Source organism: Otolemur garnettii, unplaced genomic scaffold (genome assembly GCF_000181295.1).
Source record: "Otolemur garnettii isolate 467f Iridium unplaced genomic scaffold, OtoGar3 scaffold00068, whole genome shotgun sequence".
NCBI classification, from domain to species: domain Eukaryota; kingdom Metazoa; phylum Chordata; class Mammalia; order Primates; family Galagidae; genus Otolemur; species Otolemur garnettii.
This window is the reverse complement of record NW_003852463.1, coordinates 7447825-7461712: the sequence shown is the minus strand read 5'-3', so window position 1 is coordinate 7461712 and position 13888 is coordinate 7447825. Positions and strand designations below refer to the sequence as shown.

At 37.9% G+C, this 13888-nt stretch overlaps 1 protein-coding gene across 1 annotated transcript in view; it reads right to left on the bottom strand.

Moving 5' to 3' along the window:
• Nucleotides 1-2219: 2219 nt before the first annotated feature.
• The window catches only part of CNRIP1 (cannabinoid receptor interacting protein 1), a 21475-nt gene continuing 9806 nt past the window's right edge, over nt 2220-13888 (bottom strand). Inside the window, exon 4 of the mRNA XM_012807397.1 lies at nt 2220-3211. Coding sequence (XP_012662851.1) covers nt 3047-3211 — 165 coding nt within the window. The 3' untranslated portion in view covers nt 2220-3046. The remainder of the gene's footprint in view (nt 3212-13888) is intronic.

The following is a 13888-nucleotide window of genomic DNA, read 5'->3' as shown; positions in this document are numbered from 1 at the left end:
TTTAGTCATCCTCATGATTGGAAAGGATGGCCCAGTTCCTCAAGCTTCTAGGTAGCCATCTGATGCTTGGAAGTAGAGAGACGTGGCTACAACTAGTATAAAAATAGCCCTTCCAGATGGCTGAGGGGCAAAGTTACAACTCAGCAGCTTGATATAGCTGAGCACTCAAATTTGGAGTAGGAGGAGAGCTATGTGAGAAGTAGCCAGAGAGGCTGGGCTTGAGTCCAATCATAAGTAGAACAGTATACCCCAAGAGGGATCACTTAACGTGGCAAGATTAGCTGTTAAGATTTTCTGTGGCTTCATCTCCATCTCATTCCCACCTCCCTTGATTCAACCTCCCCTCTGGCCCTAAGGGAACATACATGCACGTGCACACTCACACAATTTTTTAGAAGTATATAAAAAGAGGTAAAAGCCATAACCTTGAAAGGTTTTAGAACTCTGTGAGTCTCATTCCCTGTTTTAGAGGCACACAAATAGAGACAGAGAAAGGTGTGATTACTTAGATTCAACCAGTGTAAGTGGGACTCATACACACCAGCTTCTCAGCCAGGCTCATCTTCCCGCTCCTCCGTGGGGTTTGAGGGTGGTGAGCAGTTACACCAGGCCACATTTCCTCCAGGCCTGCCTTGAGTCATTTCCAGCTCTAAATGAAGGCTCTGGTTTTAAAAAAAAAAAGTGTGGAATATTGCAAAAGCCATGATATTGCTACCATCCTCCAAGCAAATACTAAGGCTCTGATAGATGAGTCACTGGCTTGAAACCTCTTGTTTCGCCAATGAAAATATTTACTAACTAAATGCTTAAATAGATTAAAATGTGTAGTTCTCCCTTTTTTTTTTAAACCTCCTATTGCTCTGCATTTTGATTAGATATTTGGGGAGAAAATTTAAGCCTATGTAGTAAATATAATGTTTTAAATATCTTAATGTGCATTCAAACAATTGAGTGTTGGCTTTTAAGTAGGAATGGGTTAGTGCTTATGTTTGTAATAGATATTTGTGATAGACAAATGTAATGTAATAGGCAGTTGTAATAGACATTTTGGAAAAGCAAGCTAATTGAGAAACGTTCTGCCTTCTTTTAACATCATTTACGTTTAGCCCAAAGGCAAGGCATTGCTGTTCCCTGCTGGCAGTAGGGCCTCATTGCAGATAAGCTTCTTGTAGTTGGAAAGGCTTTTGAGCGCCAGCCTTCCAAATTCAATTCTCAGTTATTCAGAGACAATAAACTGACTCTTTAAAATACACGCTTATAATCTTGATTCATTTTATGCAAAAAACCCAAAATATTTGTACCCTCTAATTTTCTGAAATAGAAATATGGCATTTAATTAAAAAAGTACTCCCATTAATTTTGCATATTCTTTCTTACCTGGTTCATAGGTAGCAAGCCCCTCCACCCTCACACAAATTCCCAACTATTTCCAACACAATAGGATTTGTGTTGCCTAAGTGAATGTTATTGGAGAGCAGTTATTTTAAAGAGGAAGCTTTCTTTCCTTCTTCTGGAATTTATCCTTAAACTGTATGGAGTGCAGGCTTTGTGCCAAGTGCCCTGGGAACAGGCAAGGAGGTCTCAATCCTGGGATACACGTGCTATTACAGCACCATGCTGTCCTACTACTGAGCTACAGAGCTGATCAATGGGGGAGGAGGAATGGAGTGAGGATAGGGACAAGCATGTTTGGATTGCCAACCAAGTACTTGGGCCTGTGCTAACCCTCTTAGACTTGGCTGGAGAATCTTGCTAAACAGTCAGACTTGATCCATGAATAAGCATGCTAATTCTACTCCATGTAGATCCCCCTCACCCTGGAACAAACCTGAGCAGAGCTGGCCTGAAGCAGAGGTCCACCTGCTAGATAGCTGCTGCCCTAATTAAGAGCACAAGCCAGGGCTGGGCATGGTGGCTCACATCCATAATCCTAGCACTCTGGGAGGCTGAGGCAGGAGGACCCCTTGAGGATAGGAGTTCAAGATGGCCCTGAGCAAGAGTGAGATTCTGTCTCTATAAAAAAATAGGAAAATTGGCTGGGCTTGGTGTTGTGTGCCAGTAGTCCCAGCTACTTGGGTGGCAGAGGCAGGGGGATCACATTTGTTGAGTGCAGGAGTTTGAAGTGGCAGTGAGCAATGATGATGCCATTGCACTGTTGGGGAAATGGAGCAAGACTGTAAAAAAAAAAAAAAAAAAAAAGAATGCAAGTCAGGGGCATAATTTTCAATACCTTTATTAAGAAATATCAAAAGTTGCTTATAGGTCCATACACAGTTTTACAAAGTTCAAGTGAAGAAGAATGTAGGGATGCCTACATGTGCATCTTTGAACACTATGGGAGAGTGCCACAGGGTAACCCTACAACTCTTATCACTTTAATAGTGGTCCACAACGCTGCTTTGTCCCCATTTCTAGTAGACCATTGCACAATACCTTAAGTTACTTTGAAGAGCTTTAGGACATTATAAATACTTAAGCATTTGTCTGTCATTATCATTCCCTGAAAAAGCAGAGGTGGTTACAGGAAGCACAACATTTGAGTCCCATTGACTGCTGTTTGTATTACATTTTCACAAAGCCTGCTTTGAGAACTGGCAAACATTGCAAGTTATATGTCACCGTATTACACATGGGAGGACCCATACACATTGTTATTTTTAAATGGAACACTAAACAGAAAAGGAGCAATCACTCAACTTGGAAACAAAACACAGAGCCAGTGGAACTCTCAAGAACAGGACAAGCCTACAAGTTCCACTGAGTTCTGGTCACAAGTGGTCAACAGCATGACCGAGCACGACTGGATGCAGGAGCACCAGCACGGAATACAGAAAGAGGGTATTTCCAGGAGTGGTACATCACGAGCTTCATGTCAGGGATATTGTATCAGAGGGGAATTACACTTTCAAATTAATCAGGGCTAGTGGGTCATCAGTACCACAAGGGAAACAGCAACGGTGTGGCATGCCTTGGTTAAGGCTTGTGCTGGTTTGTCTAAGAGTAGATTTCGGAGGTGATTGTCCAGCCACATGAGAAAGAGCCATCTTCAGAGGAAGGACTCCTTGTTCACCCACATCAGACTGCGTGTCTCGTTGGGTTTGCATTCATACTCAATGACAGAGAAGGGGCTTCCCCACTGGCAGTGATCTCGCTTGTGGTAATTGTAGAACTTGACTTGCCACATGGTCTCAAACGTCCCAATGTCAGTGAACTAAGAGAAGAGAAACATGCCCGTAAAAACCTCATTCTGCCATGAAGTCGATGAGCGCTAACATTAGTGACAGAGCCCCTAGGGAACTAGGGTGTAACCAGCCAAGGCTCTCTTGGTCTGCAAAGCAGAGAAGCCTTTTCTGTAGGGGTCTACTGTTTTTATTATAGGAGATATTTTCCTGGAAAGCTGTCGGTAAACATTCTTCTCTATAAAATCTTATTCCCACAGGATGAGTGATATTTGCATATTTGCTATGTATTGCTTTTAATAAAAACAGCTGAGTTTTATCTTGTTTTTCCAGTTTAATTTACTAAAAACCACCCTTAGAATGTCAGAATTTTAAAGCTTCCCCTAACAAAGCCTTTGCCACAGAAGGGGGACTGGGAAAGAGGAGGAATGTTTACTGTTTTTTCATTTTTACTTCGAAAGACACCAGTACAAAATAACATATGTATAATGGATCTATATTAGATATAATTCCCTTCTGCCATTAGCTTAGATTATACAATATCCAAAACAATATTTGAGTATCCACTATGGACCTTGCGCATATAAAAATTTGCATAAGGCATGATTCTTGCTCTGGTGAAGTCTGGATTCTTCTTGCAGAAGGTAGGCCCCGTGAATCACTGCACAGAACTCTCTTGAACTATAAGGACGAATTTCTCTTCAGGCAAGGAGAGGGCATAGAATACCCTAGAGGCTACTGGGCAGATGCTCAAGTGGCCTGTGGGGTAGCCTGACCCTGCTACTGCCTTCTGAAGCTATTTAGGGGATCTGGCATTAAACAGCATGATGCCTGTCGTTATTTTCTCCTCTGACCCTCCTGTCATGGGAGGGGACAGGGACTGACTTGGCAGGATTCTTAGACTTGTTAGGAGCCAGAAGACACGGAGGAGGGAGGGCAGCAAGTGGTAAGAGTCTTATGCTTCTTGCTGATACAGGGATCAGGTGCTTCCCAGATAGCTTTCCAAGACACTTGCAAAATTATATCCTGCACTATTGCCTCATCCTGCTGATTTGATCCCAAAATAAGATCTGGGCTTTCCTCTGGAAAATTTGCTTAACTTGAAACAGTGGGTAATATACCTAGAGTTCACAAACTTCCAAGCTAAGAAAATGATCCATTGTACATATGTTATTTTGTACCAGTCTTTCAAATCATTTTAGGGAGTCACAGCTTAGAGATCTACACAAGCATCCAGCAGCTTTATTCAAAATAGCCTCACATGGGGGTCAATCCAAATGTTAACTCATTCACCTGAGTTAGACAAGATTTGGTGTATTTATAAAATGACATTCTGTTCACTAACAAAGAAGGGTGTGCTGATTCAGGCAACAGCAGGAATGGATCTCAAAGACATGCTAAGCATAAGAATCTAGACCCCAAAGAATACATATTGTATGACTCCATTTATATAAAACTTCATATAATGATAGGATATAATCTATACCAACAGGAAATAACTGGGGTCTGAGATATTTCTCAGGTGAGAAGAGAGGATTGACACAAATGTACAAAAGGGAAATTTTGGGGATAAGGGAAGCATTTCTTATCTTGACTGTGGTGGTGCTTATATGGGTACATGTACATGTTGATTAAAGCTCATTCAACTAAATGTTTAAAATGGGTGCATTTATTACATGTAAATTGTGCCTCCAAGTTGATTTAAAAAAATACAAATATCCCATTTTCAGTGAGCTACAGGATACAGGTATTTTAAACATTGCCAATGGGAAATGAATTTTACAGCCTTTTGAAAAGGTAACTTGGGCTCGGCGCCTATAGCTCAACCGGCTAAGGCGCCAGCCACGTACACCTAAGGTGGCAGGTTCGAATCCCCAGCCCGGACCCGCCAAACAACAATGACGGCTGCAACCAAAAAATAGCCAGGCGTTGTGGCGGGCGCCTGTGGTCCCAGCTACTTGGGAGGTAGAGGCAGGAGACTCGCTTGAGCCCAGGAGTTGGAGGTTGCTGTGAGCTGTAATGCCATAGCACTCTACCCAGGGGGACAGCTTGAGGCTCTGTCTCAAAAAAAAAAAAAAAAAAAAAAAAAAGAAAAGATAACTTGTAGTAAGTTAAAGGTAAAAGTACACCCTTGGGTCCAGCAATTCTACTTATAATTTATCTTAAGAATATCATAATGTTTATAGTAGTAAAAAATTGAACACTAAATGTCCATCTTTAAAGCATTTATTATGGCATATCTCTATAATAGAATATAATGTAATAAATTTAAATGTAATATATTTAATAACATTTTTCTATTATTTTATATTGTTACATAAACTAAGCAGAGTACCATCAAGAAGGTGTAGTATTAATCCAATTAAAATTATATTTGTTACTGCTGGACACTTTGATGGACTACATTTTATTTTCTTGTATGTGCTTATTTGTATTTTCTTCTTTTTTTTTTTTTTTTTTTTTTTGAGGCAGAGACTCATATGTCATCCTCTGTAGCGTGCCACAGCATCACATCTCATAGCAACCTCCAACTCTTGGGCTTAAGCGAGTCTCTTGCCTCAGCCTCCCAAGTAGCTGAGACTACAGGGAGTTGCCACAATGCCTGGCTATTTTTTGGTTCCAGTTGTCATTGTTGTTTAGCAGGCCTGGGCTGGGTTCGAACTCGCCAGCCTCAGTGTATGTGGCTGGCACTCTACTCACTGAGCTATGAGCGCTGAGCCAGCTTATTTGTATTTTCAAAATTTAATGATTATTTATAATCAGAAAAAATTAAAGCAAAACTATAAGTACTTATAAATATTACCAAATAGTCAATATCCTTCTTATAAAAAATGACATGAATTAGAACTACTAAGAACATTTGGGTAAAAGGCTGAAATAGTTCATTAAAAATAAAAAATGGCTAACATCTGAAAAACATTCAAATGTACTGTTATATGAGTAAAGAGCTTTTACAGAGATACTATTTCCTTTATCAACGGAGGAAAAATTTCTAAATACTGGAAGCCATTTAAGCATCCCACATTAGGAAAATATAAAAATAGGGACTTATTCATATAAAGAACTTGAATTACCATTAAAAAGGAATTTAGGATGCAAGAAATGCACAGAACAATGTTAAAGGGGAGAAATGAATTAGACTGGTGTGTGTACATTGTGAGCTCAAATATGTAAAGTGAGATGTATATAAAAAAGGAAATGGAAAACGTTAACATCTAAGTAAAAAAACTGAATTTTCCTATCTTTGCACTCGGGCTGCTCTGCGACAAACATTACCTTTACAATCAGAATTTTTTGAGTGATGAAATAATTTTATCCCCTCTCAAAAATATGAGCCCCCAAGCCCAAGGGATTTTATAAATTATATTAAGGATATGTGCATTCTAATAAAAATATTACAGCTTGTTCACAATAGGGTAGAGGGAGTATGAATCTAATTCACCAAGGCTTTTAAAGAGGGCTTAGTGTTATTATTTTTGACCAGCACAGGGCACCACACATTTTAAGTACGAATGAATTTTAAAATTCAAATAAAAATATTTTATAATAAAATAGTTCAAGTGCAAGTTTCAACCTGCTTGGCTTATTGGTGTTGCTGGGAGGGTTTCACTTGTTTCCAACAGTGTGGATGTTACGTTTTTGTTTTTTTTTTTTTTTGAGACAGAGCCTCAAGCTTGTCACCCTGGGTAGAGTGCCATGGCATCACAGCTCACAGCAACCTCCAACTCCTGGGCTCAAGCGATTCTCCTGCCTCTGCCTCCCAAGTAGCTGGGACAACAGGTGCTCGCCACAACAACCGGCCATTTTGGGGTTGCAGCCATCATTGTTGTTTGGCAGGCCTGGGCTGAATTCAAACCTGCCAGCTCAGGTGTATGTGGCTGGCGCCTTTGCCACTTGAGCCACAGGTGCTGAGCCAGATGTTATGTTTCTTGATTTTTATGTCATTTCAAAATTTTCACAGTGACCCATGATTATAGTAACAGGAAAAAAAAACTTAAGGCTTATGTCTGAATGAACTTCGTTTAAAGAAAGTCTCAACCTAAGAGCTCTCAGCAACACAGGAAACCAAAATTAAAATCTGCTGACAGCAGCAATCACAGCTCGAGATATGGGACATTTAGGTGTTTGTGTTTCAGTTTTGGTTTCTCTTTTATTAGTGTTGGATCCAAACTTACATTGAAGTAAACTTAATTGCTGCTCACTAACCTCATGTTTTCCTCTCTCCCAAGCCTTAGTAGTTTACACTCCCCATTAGCCTTCTTCCTAGTCTTTGTTTTGGAGGTCTACTTCCTAGGATTCTTGCTGCGAAGCCCAGAATTTCTTATCTGGCTCAGATGGGGTTGCTAAAGCTGACATTCTTCTTAAGGAAAAGCAGCAACTCCAACTGGTGAGGACCCTCTCTTTAGTTCATAGCCACTTTCTTTCTCCCTCCTAGCCTATCTGTCCCTCCTGAGAAAAATCTCTCCAGGCAGGCTCCTGGGTGAGGTGATCTATACTCAAGTATAATTCTGGGTATTTTCATAGCATTCTTTATTTTACATAATATGCCCACAGACATCATTCCACCTTGATATCTTCATTTTGTGGATGAAAAAGCTCACGGTTAGGTGATTTGCCCTAGGTCTAGACTCCAAAACCATCCGATGATAGGAGTAAGACAAGAGCCTAGGTCTCCTAATTTCTGCTAGGAGCTATTATCACTGTACCAAACTGTTTATATGAGCAAAAGGGCAATGAGTTGATGGACTATTTTTCTCTCCCTGTGAAGTTATATTAATTGTTATATGCAGAATTCTTAGGACATTGTGATATCCCTTCCCAAATTCATATGTTGAAACCTAAATCTCTATAATGTCATGGGTATTTGGAGGTGGGGCCTTTGGGAGGTAATTAGGTCTTGAGGATAGAGCCCTCAAGAATGGAATTAGTGCCCTGCAAGAAGAGAAACTGGAGAGATGACCTATCTGTCCCTAGCCATAGGACATAGCTAGAAAGTGGCTATGAACTAAAGAGAGGGTCCTCTCCAGACACCTGACATGCTAGTGCCTTGATTTTTGGACTTCACAGCCTCTAAAACGCTGAGAAATAAATGTTTATTGCTTAAGCCACTCAGTCTACGGTGATATATTACAGAAGCCCTGGCTAAAACATACCCTCTACCTGGACATTTTATTTCCCATAGTGTTCTTACAAATTATAAGCCTATTTACAACTATTATCAAAGAGAACATATCTGATTCCAAGGTGAGGAGACTCATTTGTTGTCCTCAATAACAAATCAGGAACTTGAAGAGTTTGTTTTAAACAATTTCCATGGTCTTACAACCATGTGGCTTAGAATTCTCAGAATACATCTATCCACCATGCTACACACTTCTACTGGAAACATGTGACATTCATCAAGAATAAAGCTACTCAGAAATCAATTGGCTTGGGATCTCAGAACAATCCTATTATATTGGTAGAAATGATGTGACTTTATTAGGAAACAAATTCAGTATAAACGAACATCCGTACTTTTAGTGTGGTGTGATCTGTCAATTCTCCCTGGATTCCAAGCCTCTATATTCCTGTACTGCTTGGTTTTATTAGTAAATGTGTTTTCTATCACTCTTACTAAGTAAATAGGACTAAAAGCTCTGGTCTTATAAAGCATGTGTCTTTATAAGAAATTGTAAAACTTTTCCTATGTGTTTGTATCATTTTATATTCCTACCAACCAGTTGCTCAACATCCTCTCCAACACTTGGCATTGCCAGTCCTTTTCATTTTAGCTAGTTTAGCAATTATATAGGGATAAGAAGAAGAAAGGAAATAAAGAGCAGAAATCAATGAATTAGAAAAGGAAGAATGGAGGGAAAAAAATCAATGAAACTTAAATCTGTTCTTTTGAAAATGTCTTTAAAATTGATAAATCCCTAAACTAAGTGAGAAAAATGACCAATATCATTAGAAATGAAAGTGGGAACATCACTATAGATCCTATAAAGAGAATCTTATACCAACAGTTTCAACAAATGAACAAATTCCTCCTTGAAAGACACAAATTATCAGTCAATCTCTATCCACTAAAGAAATTAAATCTGTTGGCAATAATTTTCCAGGTCCACATGTTCACTGATAAATTCAGATATCTAAGGGGGAAAAATACCAATTCTATGTAAATTCTTTCAGGCAACAGAAGCAACATTTCTTAATTCACTTTATGAAGCCAACATTACCCTAATACTGAGACCTGACAAAAATGTTACAAGAAGAATTACAGGCAGATGCCTTACAGGCATATATACAGAATTTGGTTACAATTTATATTTGCTTAAGATAGTAGTGTGTCAAATCCATCAACATATACTAAGGATAATACATCAGGACCTGGAGGAGTTTATTCTTTAAAGTTCATGTGTGGTTCAACATTTGAAAATCTACCATATTAACAGAAAAGAAAAAAACAACATGTAATCATATCAGTAGAGGCAGAAAGAGCACTTGAAAATGTAATACTGATTCTTTTCTCAGAAAACAAGGAATAAAAGGAAAATTCTTCAATTTCACTAAGGGACACTGATAAAAAAAATCTATAGCTAACTTTATCCTTAATGGCAAGAGACTAAGTGCTTTCCCTTTGAGTTCCAAAACAAGGCAAGAATATGTACTCTGACCACCCCTTACAGAATTGTATTACAGGTGGTAGAGGGTGAGGGGAGAAGAGTTAAACTGTCTGTATCCTCGATGTATAACTCTGCAGAAAATACTAAGCACTCTAACAAAAAACTACTAGGATAACTGAATTTAGTAAAGTTGCAGGATACAATCTCAGTTTACAGAAATCACTGTATTTAATATACTAGTCCTGAACAACTGGTATTTTCAATATTTCACTAATTTTGTAACTGAAAATTAGCATTGCACTAGTTGTATTTTTTTTTTTTTTTTTACAAATAGTGAAATCAAACCATTTTTCATATATTTCTTGGTCACCTGTATTTCTGTAAATTGCCTATTTGTTTTTGCTCATTTTTTATTTCCCACATCCTATGATTATCTCTTTCCTATTGGTTTTCAACAATTTTTTGAATATTAAGGTTATAGCTCTTGCCAAATATTGGACTAAACAGCTGGCACGAGGACTAACTTTTCTATTCGGGAGGCTGCCCACCTCCATGTACACTCAGCCTCATGTACCTTTCTGCCTTATTCCTTTAAACTCCCCCAGTCTCCCTCTGAAGAGGGCCAACAAAAGGGATTGCCATGATGATTCATGCAGACAGAATCTGCACCTGGACTCTCTACTTAGAGGCACTGAATGGGGAATGACACCACTCTTTGAAGTGAGGGTTGAGAGGTATTAGAGGCGGGTATTTCTCTTAATAAATGGAGCTAATGCTCCCAGTAAAAGCTTGTGGAATTATTAGAATAATATCATTGCCGCTAATCTAAGTCACATGCCATTTGACTGCTTCCTGACATCAGTAGCCACTCATTGTTTCAGGCAACACAGCTTAGGAGACTGTACATGTCATCAATAATTTTTCCCTAATTGTCATTTGCATTTTAATTTGACTTCTCATTAAAATTTAATTTTATGATGTTTGATAGAAATTTTATATTATGTAGAATCAAAGTTTTCAACATTTACTTTTGAATTTCTTCCCTATTTTACAAGCTGAGATTCTTTTTATTTATATGAGGATGTTAAACTTTTTTTTTTTCTTTGCTACACATTAGAAGAATAAGAGTTGTTTTGGGTCACACATTAAATACACAAACACTAACAAAAGCTAACCTGATGAGAAAACAAAAGGTCAATCCCTACTTTGTGTGATATCTGACACCACAGATAAACAAAATCCTCACAAAATCAGCATGTGGCCTATAGGCTGAAGGTTGGATACCCTTGGTCTAGAGTTTTTAAAAAGTTAACTATTTCCGTCTGAAATATATTATGGAATGAGAAATCAGGGAAGAACAATAATGATTTTTCTCCCAAATTTTTCTTCAACTGTCCCAGCATCATTTGTTCAATGATTAAAAAATTCTTCAAGAACTACTCTGAAATAACTTTAGACTCTGAAATAACTTTTAAACTCATAATAGCATGTAATTAGACTTGAAATATTAACTTGAAGCAGATACTATTATTATCAGACTTTTCATGAGGCCTTATGGGTCGATAAATGACCTTTAGGTTGTAATCCTTCCACTTAACACATACTGAGCACTGGGTAAGTGTGGAGAAGGCTACCACGACTGAGACTCTTCCCTCTCTTCCAAGTGCTCACAGGGCAGAGGAGGAGACCTCTCCAACTTCTCTCTGGAGCCAACATGGACTGGGAAACCAGAGCTACAATTTCCTGAGGCTGCTCCTCGCTGCCAGATCTCTGGTCTTAGGCAGATGGATCTGTACTTCTTTTGCTTAAGGTGTCAGAAGACAAGAAAACTAGCTCAATTTAGAAAGGATTTGATTCAAAACTTCTTCCTAGTTGGATCTATAAAGTGAGAATTTTTATATTCTGTGGAATGGCTGAAGAACAGGGCTCTGTCTTTTAATGTTTGAATAATTCAGACTTAGTCCTTTAAAAGATATTAGTATTCACCATAAATCACATATTTTATAAAGAATTTCAGATGCACTTAGATTTTATAGAAAAGTAAAAATATGCAAATAATGAACATGAACAATAAAAGCATATTAAATGTAATGCGTTTTTTTGAGCTTAGATTTGGTTCTGGGTTTTCTGGTTGTCAATGCAAAAAAAGACTGTCAAATATCAGTGATTTTAAACATTATGGAACTTTCTCTTCACAAGAAATATAAGGCAGTGCTGTAATATATACCAAGATAAATGCTTGCATTCTCTCTGTCCCTTTCAACAAGCCCTGAAAATAGTACCTCAGGGGAATCTTAAGACTTCAGGAAACAGATTATAGAATGAGTTAAATCATTCTCATTAGACAGGAGAGAAACAATATCAACTTCTCAAAAAAAAAAAAAAATCAATAAAGCTTTCCTAGCTCTGAATTCTAAAAACAAAACAAACAAAAAACTCCATACAGAACATTAAAGGGCATTTAGCTGTGAACAAACTGAAAGCCTAATGTCAAAATATAATTCAGATTTAGTAAAAGTGCATCTAGACTAGTTTAAGAGTGTTGTTTTTGATGGCTTACATGATCTATCAATAGTGCTTAATATTCCTAAACGTATAAAAATACATTTTAAGTGTATTTAAATACATTTATAAAACATTTCTGTAGAAATGGATATTTTTCCTTAGAAAAATATAATATTGATTCAAAACCCCCAAAAGGCAAAAGTCATAGACTAAATTAGAAGTTAAAATAGTCTTCCCAAAGGTCTTTATTTTTGGTCCTGATTTATGGGGAAATTCCATAAGACTTTCAAGTAACATCTAAGTCCTCTGTTGTATAAACTGTCTCAGAATATAAAACTATAAAAAAGTTTCTACTTCATTTTGTAAAGCCATTAATCCTGACATCAAAACTTAAGACTGCTTTCTAATTGTTCTTTGCCTATCTCTTTTTTCAATCTACACTATGACAATTTTAACATGTTAATCTTATTAATTACCAGGACCTAAAACTCCTACATTCCAAAGTATTTTAAAAAGGGAGTAATGGTGGGGTGGCACCTGTGGCTCAAAGGAGTAGGGTGCTGGCCCCATATGCCGGAGGTGGTGGGTTCAAACCGAGCCCCGAAAAAAACTGCAAAAAAAAAAAAAAAAAAAGGGGAGTAATGGTGAAATGGATTTGTTGCGTGAACCTCACATGGTTATATAATCTAACTAAATATAAACAAAAACTATTTGAGGGCTTTAGCCAGAGGAAAGTCATTCTGTTAAGACCTTGCAAAAGTTAAGAAATTTGTGGATTTCTTGCCCAAGGGCATTCCTCAGTCCCTTGAAGGTCTAGAAGGAGAAAATGACAGCCATACTTGCTATAAGTAGCAGAAGGGATCAGGACTAGGAGAGAAGCTGGAAATTTAGGTAGAAAACACTGGGAAAAAAAGAATTGCCAAAAGGATGAAACCTAAAATCTGGCTATAACAGTACCATAATCTGTAGCCAACTGCATGTGTAGGGTAGTGGGAGAGGAACAATTTCAATTTTTTCTCATTGAAAAAGCAGATAAACGAGCATAGTCAATTTTGGAAAGGTAAAACTGGACTGAATAAGATCTATAAGTTCAGGGTTTTTTTGACTGAGTGGATTCCCATACCTGAAAAGTTGGAGCCTTTTTGGCTTGAGGTGTTTGGGACTGGCAGAGCAACTGGAAATTTAGGGGAATCTAAGGGTGGGTGGATACCAAAATCTCACTATAAACTCTCTGATTCTCTGGCTGACTGCTGAACTCCATGGACACAAAAGAGGACTAGGTTAAAAAACCCAGCAATTAGAAGTTAAAAAAGACTGAGTGGGGAGATATTAGCTAATATATATTGTTACGAAGATGGAGTTTAAAGTTTGAGTACAGAAATGCTTACTGCCTGCTAGAATATAAAAAAACAATAATGCTAAGAATATAACAGAAATCACAATCAATAATAAATTATCTACAATGTTAAGTTTCTAACCAAAAATTAGTAGACACGTAACGAAATAGGAAAGCATGATCCACATTGAAGAAAAAAGTCAGTCCACAGTAATTTGCCCTGAATAGAGTCAGGTGTTGATTCATCAAAGACTTCAAAT